The sequence below is a fragment of the Trachypithecus francoisi genome, unplaced genomic scaffold (assembly GCF_009764315.1).
Source record: "Trachypithecus francoisi isolate TF-2019V2 unplaced genomic scaffold, Tfra_2.0 Contig01579, whole genome shotgun sequence".
Lineage (NCBI taxonomy): Eukaryota > Metazoa > Chordata > Mammalia > Primates > Cercopithecidae > Trachypithecus > Trachypithecus francoisi.
The window spans coordinates 24,777,086-24,790,785 of NW_022681442.1; the positions used below are offsets into that span (position 1 = coordinate 24,777,086).

The 13,700-nt window shown below is 40.8% G+C and overlaps 1 protein-coding gene across 3 annotated transcripts in view; it reads left to right on the forward strand.

The window, feature by feature from the left end:
• Window positions 1-13,700, forward strand: part of SORCS1 (sortilin related VPS10 domain containing receptor 1) — a 597,227-nt gene that overhangs the window by 465,132 nt on the left and 118,395 nt on the right. For all 3 annotated transcript variants that reach the window (XM_033183443.1, XM_033183451.1, XM_033183459.1), the window contains exon 10: window positions 9,977-10,123. In XM_033183443.1, coding sequence (XP_033039334.1) covers window positions 9,977-10,123 — 147 coding nt within the window. The remainder of the gene's footprint in view (window positions 1-9,976; window positions 10,124-13,700) is intronic.

A 13,700-nucleotide genomic window follows, 5' to 3' on the forward strand; every position in this document is an offset into this window, starting at 1 on the left:
TTTGTCTAAGAAGTAAGCGTATATCTAGTATGAAAGAAACTCACTTCACTTAAGAAATTTTAACCTGTCATTGTAATCCCTTTCAATGTGTTCTATCTTCCTCCTCCTTCAGAGGTTCTTAGTGATCTTTTTCTAGTATCTAAACTTCTATGTATGTATAAAAGCATATTAGTAAACTGTATGCCAAAGTTAGAGCCCAGGTATTTGTAATAGAAATTGTGGCAGACTAACATACGGTCTAGTTTATATGTATATGTTTAGAAAATTCTACTGCAAACTTTTTCATACTTTCACAAGTTTTTCCACTTCTTCTTCTGCCCATGTTTCAGATAAATACCGTATCATGCATGACAACCTCAAACTGTATTCTAGAAGGAATTTACATATTGTGATGATTTAGTTTCAATTTCATGTTGAATAAAATTTAATTTAGAGTACAGATTTTGGATTTAGGTTGCCTAAGCTTAAATCCTAGCAATGCCACTTGTATGTATTCTTGAGACAAATCCAGTAACTTCTGAGCCACAGTTTCCTTGCTTAAAATATGGAGATAAACATGATACCTAGTAGATGTGATTTTTCTGAGGATTAAATGAATTAATCCTTTCAAAGCACGGAGCACAGTGCTTAAAATACAATAATGCTCAACAAATTATATATAGCATCATTAATATTATGTTCCAGTGTGTTCAAGCACCACTGCAGTGTTCTACTCTCATAGCTTTAACATCTACCCACATTGTTTAAATGCCCAAAACATGTTTATTATTTCAGATTCCTACATCTTCCCTTATTGCAATTAGTGCAGCCATATGACATTTTTCATACCAAGTAGTTGTCTTTTTTTTTTTTTTTTTTCTTTTGATATGGAGTCTTGCTCTGTCACCCAGGCTGGAGTACAGTGACACGATCTCGGCTCACTGCAACCTCTGCCTCCTGGGTTCAAGCTATTCTCCTGCCTCAGCCTCCTGAGTAGCTGGGACTCCCGCCACCACGCCCAGCTAATTTTTGTATTTTTAGTAGAGGCAGGGTTTCACCATATTGGCCAGGCTGGTCTCAAACTCCTGACCTTGTGATCCGCCTGCCTTGGCCTCCCAAAGTGCTGAGATTACAATAGTAGTCTTCTTATAAACAAGTGTAAATTACCACATTTCTTTTTCATTGGTAAATAGACTATAAACAATAGACTATAAACATTTTAACTTGAAGTGTGTTTTGTTGAAATGTCATGCATTTTCTTGCCTTGACTCAACACTAAGCATGCTCTGAGCATTCACTGGCATGAAGTCAAAGCAACTGCCCAAGCTTAATCACCCAGTTTTCTTTCCTGGCCCTCATTCTATCCTTGGTCTCCCAAAAACATGTTCTGACTTTCAGGTTCCATCTTCTCCTTCCTGATTATCCTCTTCCCTCTTTTTGAGTCAACATGGAATTGATTCTCTGGATAAATTTTGTTTCCTGCCAGAAATAAAAACCATTTTAATTGGTCCCTTGATGACGAAAAAATGACAAGTTTAGACAGGAATGACTTTGCAATGTCTTGTTATTTGCAAGTCTTTTCATGACTAGTTTTCTGAATTCAAACATCAGTAACAGGTATGGAATGAAAAGAGGAAACAAGGCGACCTCTGGACATGCCAAACATTGCTTTGTTAATCTTGTGCTTCCCCTTTGTGCCTCTCTTGCAGTTGACTATCTGTAGGGAAACTGCGGGCTCTTATTATCATCATTTTGAGCAGTGGTATGACTGTATTGTGTAAAGATGCTCTGCATCCTGGGGCTGGGAGAGAGGAGTCTTTGTTTTATTAGCCTGACAGTTCACAGCAACTTGAATTGAAATTGATGTGATCAGAACGGCAGTGCCGTATCTGCTGATTACCTAGATAGAAAGAATATTGGCTGACACGGAGCCTGGCACAAATGTTCCCTTAAATCTGATTGTTCTGGCTAGCAGGAAGCTGAAAGCCATCCAGCATGAATTTCCCAGTAGAATTGTAATGAATGGTGAGAGCTTAGAGATAAATGAGAAGTAAGAAAATCCATAAATGAATTACTAAGGAGCGAAGATGAGCAACACATGAGGTGGGGGTTACAGAGGTAGCATACATGGAGTGCATGTCTGCTCACATTTGGGGTGACTGAGGAGGATGGCCTTTGTTCTTTGTTTGCTTCTGCATGCCAATTATGTGCTCTTCCTGCATTTGTGAGCTCTTCAGGCTATTTTAGCAGAGATGAACTGTATAATGTGTAAACATGTAGATGGGTCTGTGCATCACGCATGTGCACTGCTGATGGGTCTTTGTAAAAAATGCAGAAGGAAGCACTGTGCTCATTAAAATTAAGCATTTTGTTTGCACACACGTTGGAACCTGGATACAGATTCTGTGTTCGCTACCCTAGAACTATGGAATGAGTATATGGAATGAGAGAGAGAAATGCTAGAGACAAAGTGTTGGGGGTACAGCCTTATATGCTTTAGTTATTGAAATACCAGAATTTTCCATCAGTGTGAATTAGACTCCATTCAAGAGAGCCAAGAAATAAGAGACAAGAAAGTTGGCCTCAGAGCAAAAATACTAGAAATGGATTTTGTTGATATTAATAATGTCTAATATTTTGGGCCACTTTGTGCCAGGCATGGTGTAAAGAACCTTCCATAACGATCTCATTCAATGTATACATTATGATGTAGGAACTGTTGTCACTTTCACTTCAAATATAAGTAAAGGGAGGCAGAGAGAATACAGCAACTTTTGCAAGACCCCAAAGATGGTAAGTGGCAGAGTTAGGACCTAAACCCTAGAGTATGCAAACTCTCAACTATAGACTGTCATGTTTTCCCTGAAGGATCCGCATCTGGGCTCGTATTTGGTTGTGAAGGAGTGATAGCATTAAGACTGAAGAACATAGAAGGGCAGGGTAAATAGAGTTAGACTTTGCATACCAGTGGAAAACAGAAGACTGGAAGAAGAAAATGATAAAAGTCAATGTAAAGAGAATCAGAAGTTTGATTGCCTGAGACCTATCTATGCAGCGCCTTTAGTACCAAGTGCTGAGTTACAGCTAAGTTCAGGCCATATTGACACATGGCTCTCAGTCTTGTCAGGTGGATGTATTTGTGTAAGAAAAGCCTGGAAACAAGTGTCCTAAAATTCTATCACACCTGAATAGAATGAATGTTCCAGTGGCATCGTGTGGGTTGGGGAACAGAAGACTGCATGTCTAATGGTGGCCAGAGCAAAAGAAATGTGCTGAGTGTATCTGAGAAGAGTGATGCCTGATGTATTTGTGTAATGTGGATGATGTGAGGGAGCCTGACAGGTTTGGATGACACCTTCACTCCTTTGGGAAGGGAATATTAATTAATGATGATGAAGAGCACTTTGGCTTAATAGACAATGACAGTTCACCCCAGCTGAGTGCAAAGGGTTGTGTTGGGAGTGAAGCCACTTGGCTGACAAATTCAGAATACTCAAGAATGTGTGCATACATGAGTGAGCCCTGGTGGGTGTCATGAAGGACAGCCAGTGACCAGGGCATGTTCTGTTACACACAGTGTCTTCTGTACATCATGAGTATCCTCTCTTTAAAAGAGAAAACTCAACGGTTATGATAATATAGCGTACACCTTGATTTCTTGGAGAAAGACTGCCTCTTACAATCTAGGTTAGGAGGTAGGGAAGAAAAATGCTCTCCTATTGAAGATACATTTATTACAGGATGTTGAATGTACTATTGGCCACGTACAGTGGCTCACACCTGTAATCCCAGCACTTTAGGAGGCGGAGGCAGAAGGATCACCGGAGGCTAAGAGTTTGAGACCAGCCTGGTCAACATGGCAGAAACCCTGTCTCTACTAAAAATACAGAAATTAGCTGAGTGTGGCGAAGTCCCAGCTACTTGGGAGGCTGAGGCAGGAGAATCACTTGAACCCTTGAGGTGGAAGTTCCAGTGAGCCGAGATGGTGCCAGCCTGGGCGACAGAGCGAGACTCCTCCTCCTCAAAAAATAATAATAATAATAATAATAATAATAATAAAATAAAAGAATGTACTATTATTTCAGGCTACTGTCTCTTGAGGAGGAGAGTGCTGTTTGAGGAGGAGAGTGCTGTTTGAGGAGGAGAGTGCTCTTTGGTTGGGGCAACAGAGAAGGAAAGAACATTTAGGTTTTTATTGGCCAGTGGTTTCCCTGATTTTGAAGGCACCCCTGGCCTCATGTTTCTCCTTCCTGCTATCCTCTCTTGAGAAGAGAAAAATATCCCATCCACAAAGCCCAAAGAAATTGTGGCCATGAATATGTTCTCTTTCTTGCCACAGTTGTTGTTTCATCTTTTTAATTTTTTTTTTTTCAAATTTTGGCACTTAGGATTTGTAATTTAAATCTGAGACTGAGAGGGTGGTAGTATTCATCTTTTAGTCAGCATTCAAGGCAGAAATAAGCAAAAACATTTGCACAGGAGTCTTCCCAACTTAGCCTCTGCATGGAGCTTACAAAGGGTTCTCTTACACAAATACATGAGTTCCTTTGAATTAACTTATGATAGAGTGTAAGGAGTACTAGAGATGTTTATGGGAAGATTCCTGATTCCCACAAAAACAGGACAGAACCATCCAGAAAGTAAACCTAAAAAACAAGGGAGATACCTGTGTTTTTTTAAGTCACCAAAGAAATTCCCAGCACCTAGCACATTCTAACTCTCAAAAAATGTAGTTGTTGAGATATTCTACGTATTGTATCTGCAAGTGCCTAGAAGATCGTATGATACATAGTAGATGCTCAGAAAATATTTACTGAATGACTAGAGTAAATGTACTAATGACTGAATAAAATACAATTTATTTGAGTAGAACATTCTGATGCGGTATTTCTCTCAGGCCACTCTAGGATAAAAGGAGAAGTTCGAAGAGACAGTACAGCCACAGGCCTAAGGGTGTAGATAGACTCTGTAGTTAGACAGACTGACTCGGAGTCCAGATCTAAGATTCTCCAGGGGGATGACCTTAGGCAAGTGATTAGCCTCATCTGAACTTTAGTTTTCTCATCTGTAAATGAGGATAATATGAACTCTAATGCATGCAGATATTTACAAGTTCCTGTTTGCAAAGCCTTTCATGTACAGGTTGAGGATACTTTATCTGAAATGCTTGGGACCCATAGGGTTTCAGATTTTAGATATTTTTGGATTTTGGAATATTCGCATATATATAATGAGATATATTGGAACTGGGACCCAAGTATACACACAGGATTAATTTATGTTTTGTACACGCCTTATCACATGGCCTGAAGTTAATTTTAAATAATATATTTAATTATTTTGTACATGAAACAGTTTTTTGTATTCTAGAAATTTATTTTTTATTTTTTATTGGTACATAATAGACACACATTTTCAGGGTATATATAATAATATAATTTATATAATTAGTAAATAACATATTAGTGTACTTGAGATTATTCATCACCTTAAATATTTTTCTTTTCTTTAGAGTTTTGATTGTGTTTTGCCTGTGACCCATCACATATGATTAGATGTAGAATGTTTCACTTATGGCATCATGTCAGTGCTAAAACATTTTAAGTTTTGGAGCATTTTGGACTTTTAGGTTAGGGATGGTCAACCTTTGGTACCTGAAATTTAATAATCAATAAATTTGGGTTGCCATTATTGTGATATCTTTCCTCCAAAACAGCTTTATTAAAATGTAATTCACATATCATACAATTTATCCACTTAAAATGTAAAATCCAATGGTTTCTAGTATGTTCACAGAGCTGTGCGGCCACCACCGCAATTTTAGGCCATTTTCATCGTCCAGTACAGAAGCTCCACAACCATTAGTAGTCACTCCCCGTTTCTCCTCCTCGCATCTTCTCCCCAGTCGTGGTTACCAGAGGCTTGGGTGTTGTACCTTCTAATGCAGAACTCTCACTGCCTATTTCAGTAGGAACAAAGACAGGGGCTGGCACGGTGGCTCATACCTGTAATCCCAGCACTTTGGGAGGCCGAGGCAGGTGGCTTGCTTGAGCCCAGGAGTTTGAGACCAGCCTGGGCAATATGATAAAACCCTGTCTCTACCAAAAACAAAACAAAACAAACAAACAAACAAAACCCCAAAAATTAACTGGGCATGGTGGCGTGCAACTATTGTCCCAGCTACTTGGAAGGCTGAGGTGGGAGGATCGCTTGAGCCCAGGAGGTCGTGGCTGCAGTGAGCTGTGGTCACACCACTGCTCTCCAGCTTCGGTGCCAGGGAGAGACCCTGTTTCAAACAAACAAACAAAAAAAACAGGGTTCTTTGTATAAAGTTACTTTACTATTATTAATTTTAAAGAGTAACTTGGTGGAGTGAATGACAATCTGAAGGTTGTATTAGAGTGGGAGACCGTAATGTGAGAGGTCACAGGGATGACAAAATTGGAATTAATATATGATAAAGAGTATAAGGAGTACTAGAGATGTTTACGGGAAGATTGAGTCCCATAGGAAGATCCCGCAGTTGTTGACAGCCAAGATACAGGTACCATCTGTATGAGAGACAAATTAAAGAACAGAGAAGAAGTGTCAGGATAATCAGGATGAAAAGAGATTCTGGTTTCTGGAAAAGGTTTATGAGCTGAATCTTGAGGGATGAATAGCTAGAGGCACATCAGGAGGCTGTCTGAGGGAGTTGGGGGTAACCTTTGTGAACAAAGAGAGTCAGATAAGAGAAGGGAAGAAAGTGTTCTGAGACCATCAAGTTGGCAACAGGAAATGCACCAATGTACTTTGTGTTAGACGTAAGGTTTGAGCTCTAACACTTCTCATTTAAAGTCTAATTAAAATGATATCTTGACTTATATTAAATCATAAGAAATAACTATTACTTTTGCGATATCTGGTAGCACATTTGTCTATATGAGAAGCAAAGACTAAAGTAGCTTTCCAGCACACTCAGAATTCTTAAAGATCTTTATACAGAATTCAGAAGGGCAGTCAAGGCAACAATTCTTCTCCCAAAGGAGGACAGACTTCCAACAGTGGGATGTACCATTCCCATGGGTGTTTTGTCATCAGAAATTCTGTGTCTATGGGAAGACATGGCTTCCGTAGGAAATACTACTTTGCCCCACCCTACCGCATCCCTCAGCTCCACGAATATGCATGCAGTGTGGATACAGAGAGGTTATCTAGAAACATAAACATGCCCCCTCATCCTCAGTGGAACCTCAGACCTTACACTCACACAGAGAGAGACATATACTACATGCATAGGCAGGTACACACGTGTACACCCACGCACATTCCAAATTTGGGGCACTCATGCTTGGTATTAGTCCCCTTGATATCCGAAGTCCTACAGTGAGAGGGTAGAGGTTCCAGGAAACATAGGATAAGACTTAGAATAGAGCACTGGAAGAAAGTGGCTCGTGCATGCCTAGGGGTTTCCGTGAGACACACAGAAAGATGGATTTCTCAAGCTCAGAGTGAAAGGAACAGTGAATAGCACAAAAACCTAAGACTAGGGCTGACTACCTTTGCAGAGCAGGCCAAAGCAGCAAAAGAAAGCAACAAAACAAAAAACCCTACCTTAAATGGATAAAGTACCTTGGCTACAAGAGGAAAATAAGCAATAAGCAGACCCTCTCCAGCTCTATCCTGTGTTGCTACACATTCCCTTTACTTTGCCAAGTTTTTATTCCTCACGATAAACCTGAAGGCCAAGCTGCCAGAGATGAATTACAAAGCACAGCTCTTTGCTCAAGTGGCATTTGATAATGCCAAGCAGTTGGGGGCCAATAAAGTCACCACTTCTGCAAATCAAATGAACCAGCTCCCAAACATGCATAACCCTGTGCTGGCACCGTTGCCAGAAGAGGGAGAGGGCAGGAAGGAAAATGGGCAATGAAACTACTGGAATAGGTAACATTTTTATTCCTTCTGCACTTACTGTCACCCTCTTCAGTGTTGAATGACTAAGACAGGGTCATTTCTCATTCCTGAGAATGGTATAGAGGAAAGACCAGTATGACTTTGTGAAATTGTGATTTACGTAATTTAATTTTTTAAAGAACTGGCAGTATATTCATATTTAAGTATGTAACAGCTTCTTGAACATATGCAAAACCAATATGGAGTTCCCTGGTGGGCAGCCCTTGCGGAGCTGGTGCAGTGAATTACTAAATATTATTTGTAATTAACACACTGCTGTTGGGAGGTAGAGTGCTCCTGGAGTTAATGCCTTCCACATTTTTTGAGGTTAGACAATGCACAAGAAATTGTTCTGGCTGCTATTGATTGCCCAGAATGCACCGTGTTTCCTGAGTATAATAGTTCAAAGTATTCCTCTCCACAACTCATTTATACCATTTAGTTGTTTAACATACTTGTTGTTTCAAAAGAGTGCATATGTGGCCCAACTGTAAATTATCCCAGATGCCAGATCAGCGGGTACACACTAATGAGGTCTGACTGTCAAAAGCAAAGGAAAAATGTGTGTCTTCTGTCGATTGAAACCCAACCTCTTAGAATTGACAGATTCAAGCTATATTTGAAGTCAGGCAGATTTGGGTGTGAACCTCAACTTTGCGTGATCTCAGTTTCTTCATCTGTAGAATTGAAGTAAAAGCTACAGGTGCAGGTTTGTAGTGAGTATTGGAGGTTTTATAAATAAAATACTGGACATAGTGCTTGGCGTTTGGCGAGGTCTGAAGAGGTGACAGCTATTGCCTCACTATTCTGCTTAAAAATTTTCCATATTGTAAAGGGCCCAAGTTAAGTAGGTTTAAATATGCTTGATAGCCCGCTCACTTACTCCCTAGGTGTGTTCCAGAAAGCCACCAAGTCAAAGTGTCTATTTCCTCATCCTCAAAATGTAGCTAATGATAATTATTCCATGGTTATTCTGAGTATTAAATGAGGTAATGTACATGCAGCGTTGGAATGCATTACTCAACATGTTTCAGTCCTTTTCCTCACTGCCCTCCTGTTTTCCTGGGTTGTTACAATTGCAAGCAGGGTAAAATGTGCATGAATGTGTTTGATAAACTCCAAAACACAAGAAAAATATAGTGCACAATTATTTGCTTTTGCAAGATTTTGACAACTTACTAATGATTACTTCTTATCTAACATATAGAAGAGAGGAGACAATCATTTTCAGAGGCAAATAATTAATAGCATCTGTTTAGGCTGAGAACAACGGTATTATAAAAACAAAGTAGGGCATATTTGATGATTTAGGAAAACCACCATTTATTTAAATTTAAAAGCTGTCCTCTTATATTCAGTGCATTCTGGTGGCTTAACAGAGAGATCTTACACAGAAATAAAGCAACAGTAATTGGATCAGGAGCTTTAACTGACCCCTTTCAATTGCCCTAGCCTGCAGATAGCTTGATAATTGAGGTAGGCATTAAGAGCATAAGCTGTGAAGCCACAGAGTTGTGAGTTGATAAGCCTGAGTCTGATACTTACTGTGTGCCCTTGGGCAGTGTGACCTTAGGCAAGTCACTTTATTTGGATGAACCTGAGCTTTCTTTCTTCATCTGTGAAATAGAATAAACGATACCAAAGAGGACTGTTTTAAGGATTAAGTGAGATTAAGTATTTGAGACTCTGGGTGCTACGCTAGCATACAATAAAAGTAACCCCTATTTATTTATTATTACTTACCAAGCAACAGAGCTGAAACCATGAGAATTTATCTCTTGGTAACTGTAGGCTCCTGTCAGCCTATGTTAGGGTTAATAAGAAGCCGCTATCAAACTCTGATTGTGACCCCCATATGATAAGGATCACCAATCTGTTGTTGTTTGTCCAGTAGCCTGGGAAGTCATTATACCTTGAGTGTCACCTCCTTCCCTCATTGTCAGCCTTTCTTTCCTCCAAGATAAGTGCTCTCAGCTGACTTTGACAGCCTTCTTTTTTTTAAGTAAACAAATATATCGCTTCTCAAATTGATGTATTTTTCAGCCATGTCAATTTTTCCCAGGTAGCAGGGATAAAGGGAATGTTCTTGGCTAACAAGAAGATTGACAACCAAGTGAAGACTTTCATCACGTACAACAAAGGCAGAGACTGGCGTTTGCTGCAGGCACCGGACACGGATCTAAGGGGGGACCCCGTGCACTGCTTGCTGGTGAGTCTTCCTATTGAAGCAGAATGCCTCACACAGTAGAGGGACGGAAATGGATATTTAACAGAGGATGAGGATAGTTCTGGGACTTCTGCTCAGTTCATGAACAAAAGGGAGTGGGGAGGGGCGTGAAGGCAAAGGGTATAGAAAACTCACAGCACTGCCTAGTGTGATGTGCCAGAGAGATGGGAGAACATGGGCAGTTTCTTGTGCCCTTCCAGGATCCTTGGTTCCTGCCCAAGTTCTGATGAGGGCCTCAAATGGTAGTTTGAGGGAGAATATGACAGTTTCTATCACTGGCGAGGATACACCCTGAACAACCTACTTGCTCATGAGTAACCTGTTACAGAACTAATGATACATAAATTCAGCTATAGAGTTGATGAACTGAATGCAGAGTCATGTAGGTGTATTTTCCTGTGGAGATGTTTAATCATGTTTTCAGAGGAGTTTATGATTCAAAAAAGGTAGGAACCACTGATTTATACCCTTATTGGTATTCTTTACAATATGTTCTGTTCATTTGTGTCTTATTCTGTAAAGCTTAAGTTGGCAAACTATAGCCTGTGGGAAAAATATGGCCCACCACTTGTTTTTCTAAATAGGGTTTTATTAGAACACAGTCATGCTTATTCATTCACGTATTGTCGATGGCTGCTTTCACTCTACAAAGACAGAATTGAGTAGTCATGAGAGAGACTGTTTGGTGAACAAAGGCCAATGTATTTATTTTCTGTATCATGAAAAAAGCCTGATATTTATTACCTGGCCCTTTACAAGGGTTTGCTGACCCCTGCTTTAAAGTATGGCTTCCTTTTAGTTGCCTTACATTTGGGCAGTATATAGATTTGTATGAATTTATTTATGTATTTGATGTATGATGGCATCCAAAAGGAGGATCAAAGATGAATCTTGCTTTCAAGGAGTTTGCAGTCTACTTGGCTACTTGAATGTGACTAGATTAATAAATGGAAGACTGCAGAGTCACATCTCATTCCTCTTAGTAGCTCTGATGCCTGCCCCAATTTTGACACACAGATAAGTACTGAGTGAATGCAGAAGGAGGTGAGGAAGAGACAAATTGCAAATTGCAAACATTATTAATACTATCAGTGTCTGTAAAACACTTCAGAAGTTGTGTCTAAATTTAGAAAAAGGAGAGCTGATTGTGTAAGCCTAGAGGGAGGACCACTTCATCTGAGTAAGAAGGGCTTGTAGGGGACAGGGGTGTGTATGTATGAATTACACATATATAGTTGTTCACACTCTTCATGCAGTTCTGACTTTGATGTTATCTGCACTCAGCTTGCTTCCTTCCATCCCGTAAAGTCTGGACAGTCACTTTGCAGGTTCATCTCTCACAGCTGTAGGCAGGTCACCCTCCTAGTTGAGAAGATGCCAGCAGCCATAGCTTGACCTTATTAGTTGCAGAGGATATCACAGTTGTCACTGTGCATCAGGGAAGCAGTCTAAAATTCAGCTTCCCACTCAGCTTCTATCCTTATTACTGGCAACTTACAGGGGGAAAAGGTCAGTTGTTACAGTAATGGCAGTGACAGAGTAAGTAAATGTAGCAACTATTATTGAATACCTACTCTATGCAAGGCACAGTTCAGTGGCATTTTAAAAAAACAGGGTCACCTTCCTAGTTCAGCTGTAGCAAGTTGGAGCATAGTGCTGCTTAACCAAAGATGCGTGGGATATGCCAGTTCCGTGAGCTGGTCTCTACTCCACAATTTGGAGATTAAATGCCTATGAGAGAGAATTAACCATGTCACCTAAATGGGCTTGCCTGGGGACTCTGGCGTCATAAATGAACCATTAAAAATGGCTTTTAAGCACTTAGCAAGGTATTCCCTGCTTCACCCCCAACCCAGTGTCAGAAACTCTTGTTGTTGTACTTCCAAAATATAAATGTAGTATCAACTTACTTCCCTATCACCACTGGGACTGCCCCAATCCAAGCCAGCATCGTTGCTCACCTGATCCACAGTGACAGGCTTCTAACTGGTCCTCCCACTTTTACTTGGCAATCCCTTCTCTAGACAGCAGCCAATGGGACCATTTTTAAAAAAATAAACTTTATTTTGAGGTAAAATACACATACCTGCAATTTTAAGAGTATAGTTCAATGAATTTTGACAGATGTATATACCCATATAACCATTACTACAATCAAGCCAGAACATTTCTGTTGCCCTAAAAAATACCTTTGTGGGCCAGGCGCGGTGGCTCACGCCTGTAATCCCAGCACTTTAGGAGGCCGAGACGGGTGGATCACGAGGTCAGGAGATCGAGACCATCCTGGCTAACACGGTGAAACCCCGTCCCTACTAAAAAAAATACAAAAAACTAGCCGGGCGAGGTGGCAGGCGCCTGTAGTCCCGGCTACTCGGGAGGCTGAGGCAGGAGAATGGCGTAAACCCGGGAGGCGGAGCTTGCAGTGAGCTGAGATCCGGCCACTGCACTCCAGCCTGGGCAACAGAGCCAGACTCTGTCTCAAAAAAAAAAAAAAAAAAAAAAAACCTTTGTGCCTCTTTGCAGTTAGAACCCGCACTCTCAGCCCAGCACAACTAATGATCCACTTTATTTTCCTGTATATTAGATCGCTGTTTTTTAAAATTGTGTGTAAATGGTATCAACTTGAACTTTTGAAAAATCAGATCATATCACTTCTTTCCTTAAACCTTCTTTTTTTTTTTTTTTTTTGAGACGGAGTCTTGCTCTGTCGCCGGGGCTGGAGTGCAGTGGCCGGATCTCAGCTCACTGCAAGCTCCGCCTCCCGGGTTCACGCCATTCTCCTGCCTCAGCCTCCCGAGTAGCTGGGACTACAGACGCCCGCCACCTCGCCCGGCTAGTTTTTTGTATTTTTTTAGTAGAGACGGGGTTTCACAGTGTTCGCCAGGATGGTCTCGATCTCCTGACCTCGTGATCCGCCCGTCTCGGCCTCCCAAAGTGCTGGGATTACAGGCTTGAGCCACCGCGCCCGGCCTTCCTTAAACCTTCTAATGGCTTCTAATACGTGTAGAATAAGTAAAAATACTTTATCATGACCAATGAGACTTCATGTAATCTGGCCCCTGTGTAGTTCTCCTCCCTGGTCTCCAGCCTCTCCCCTCTCCCTTTCTTCCTTATGTGTAAGCCAAGGTGGAGGAGGGGGTTTTTCTTTCCATACCGTGAACTCACCATGTTCATGTATGTCTTAGGGTCTTTGCATATGTTATGATTTCTCTTAAAATGTCCTTCTCTTTGTCTGGCTTGTTCTTGGCATTCAGATCATTGCTTCATTATCTTAATTTTAGAGAACTTTCTTGAGCATCCCCTAAAGTTGTATTTGTCTTAACTCTTTTTTTTTTTCTTCATGGTCCTTACTGTTATCTGAAATCAGCAGGTGTATTGCTTAATTTTCTTATCCATCTTATCTTCTGAAGTGTGGGCTTCATGAGCCTAGGGACGGTGCCTGTCTTTTTGACCGTTCCAAAGAATCAGCTCCAGGAGTCATACCTACCACGTGGTAGGGGCTCGACATCAGGGGTGCCACGTCTGGAGTGTGCAGTCCATCGAAAGGTGTTGTGACAGT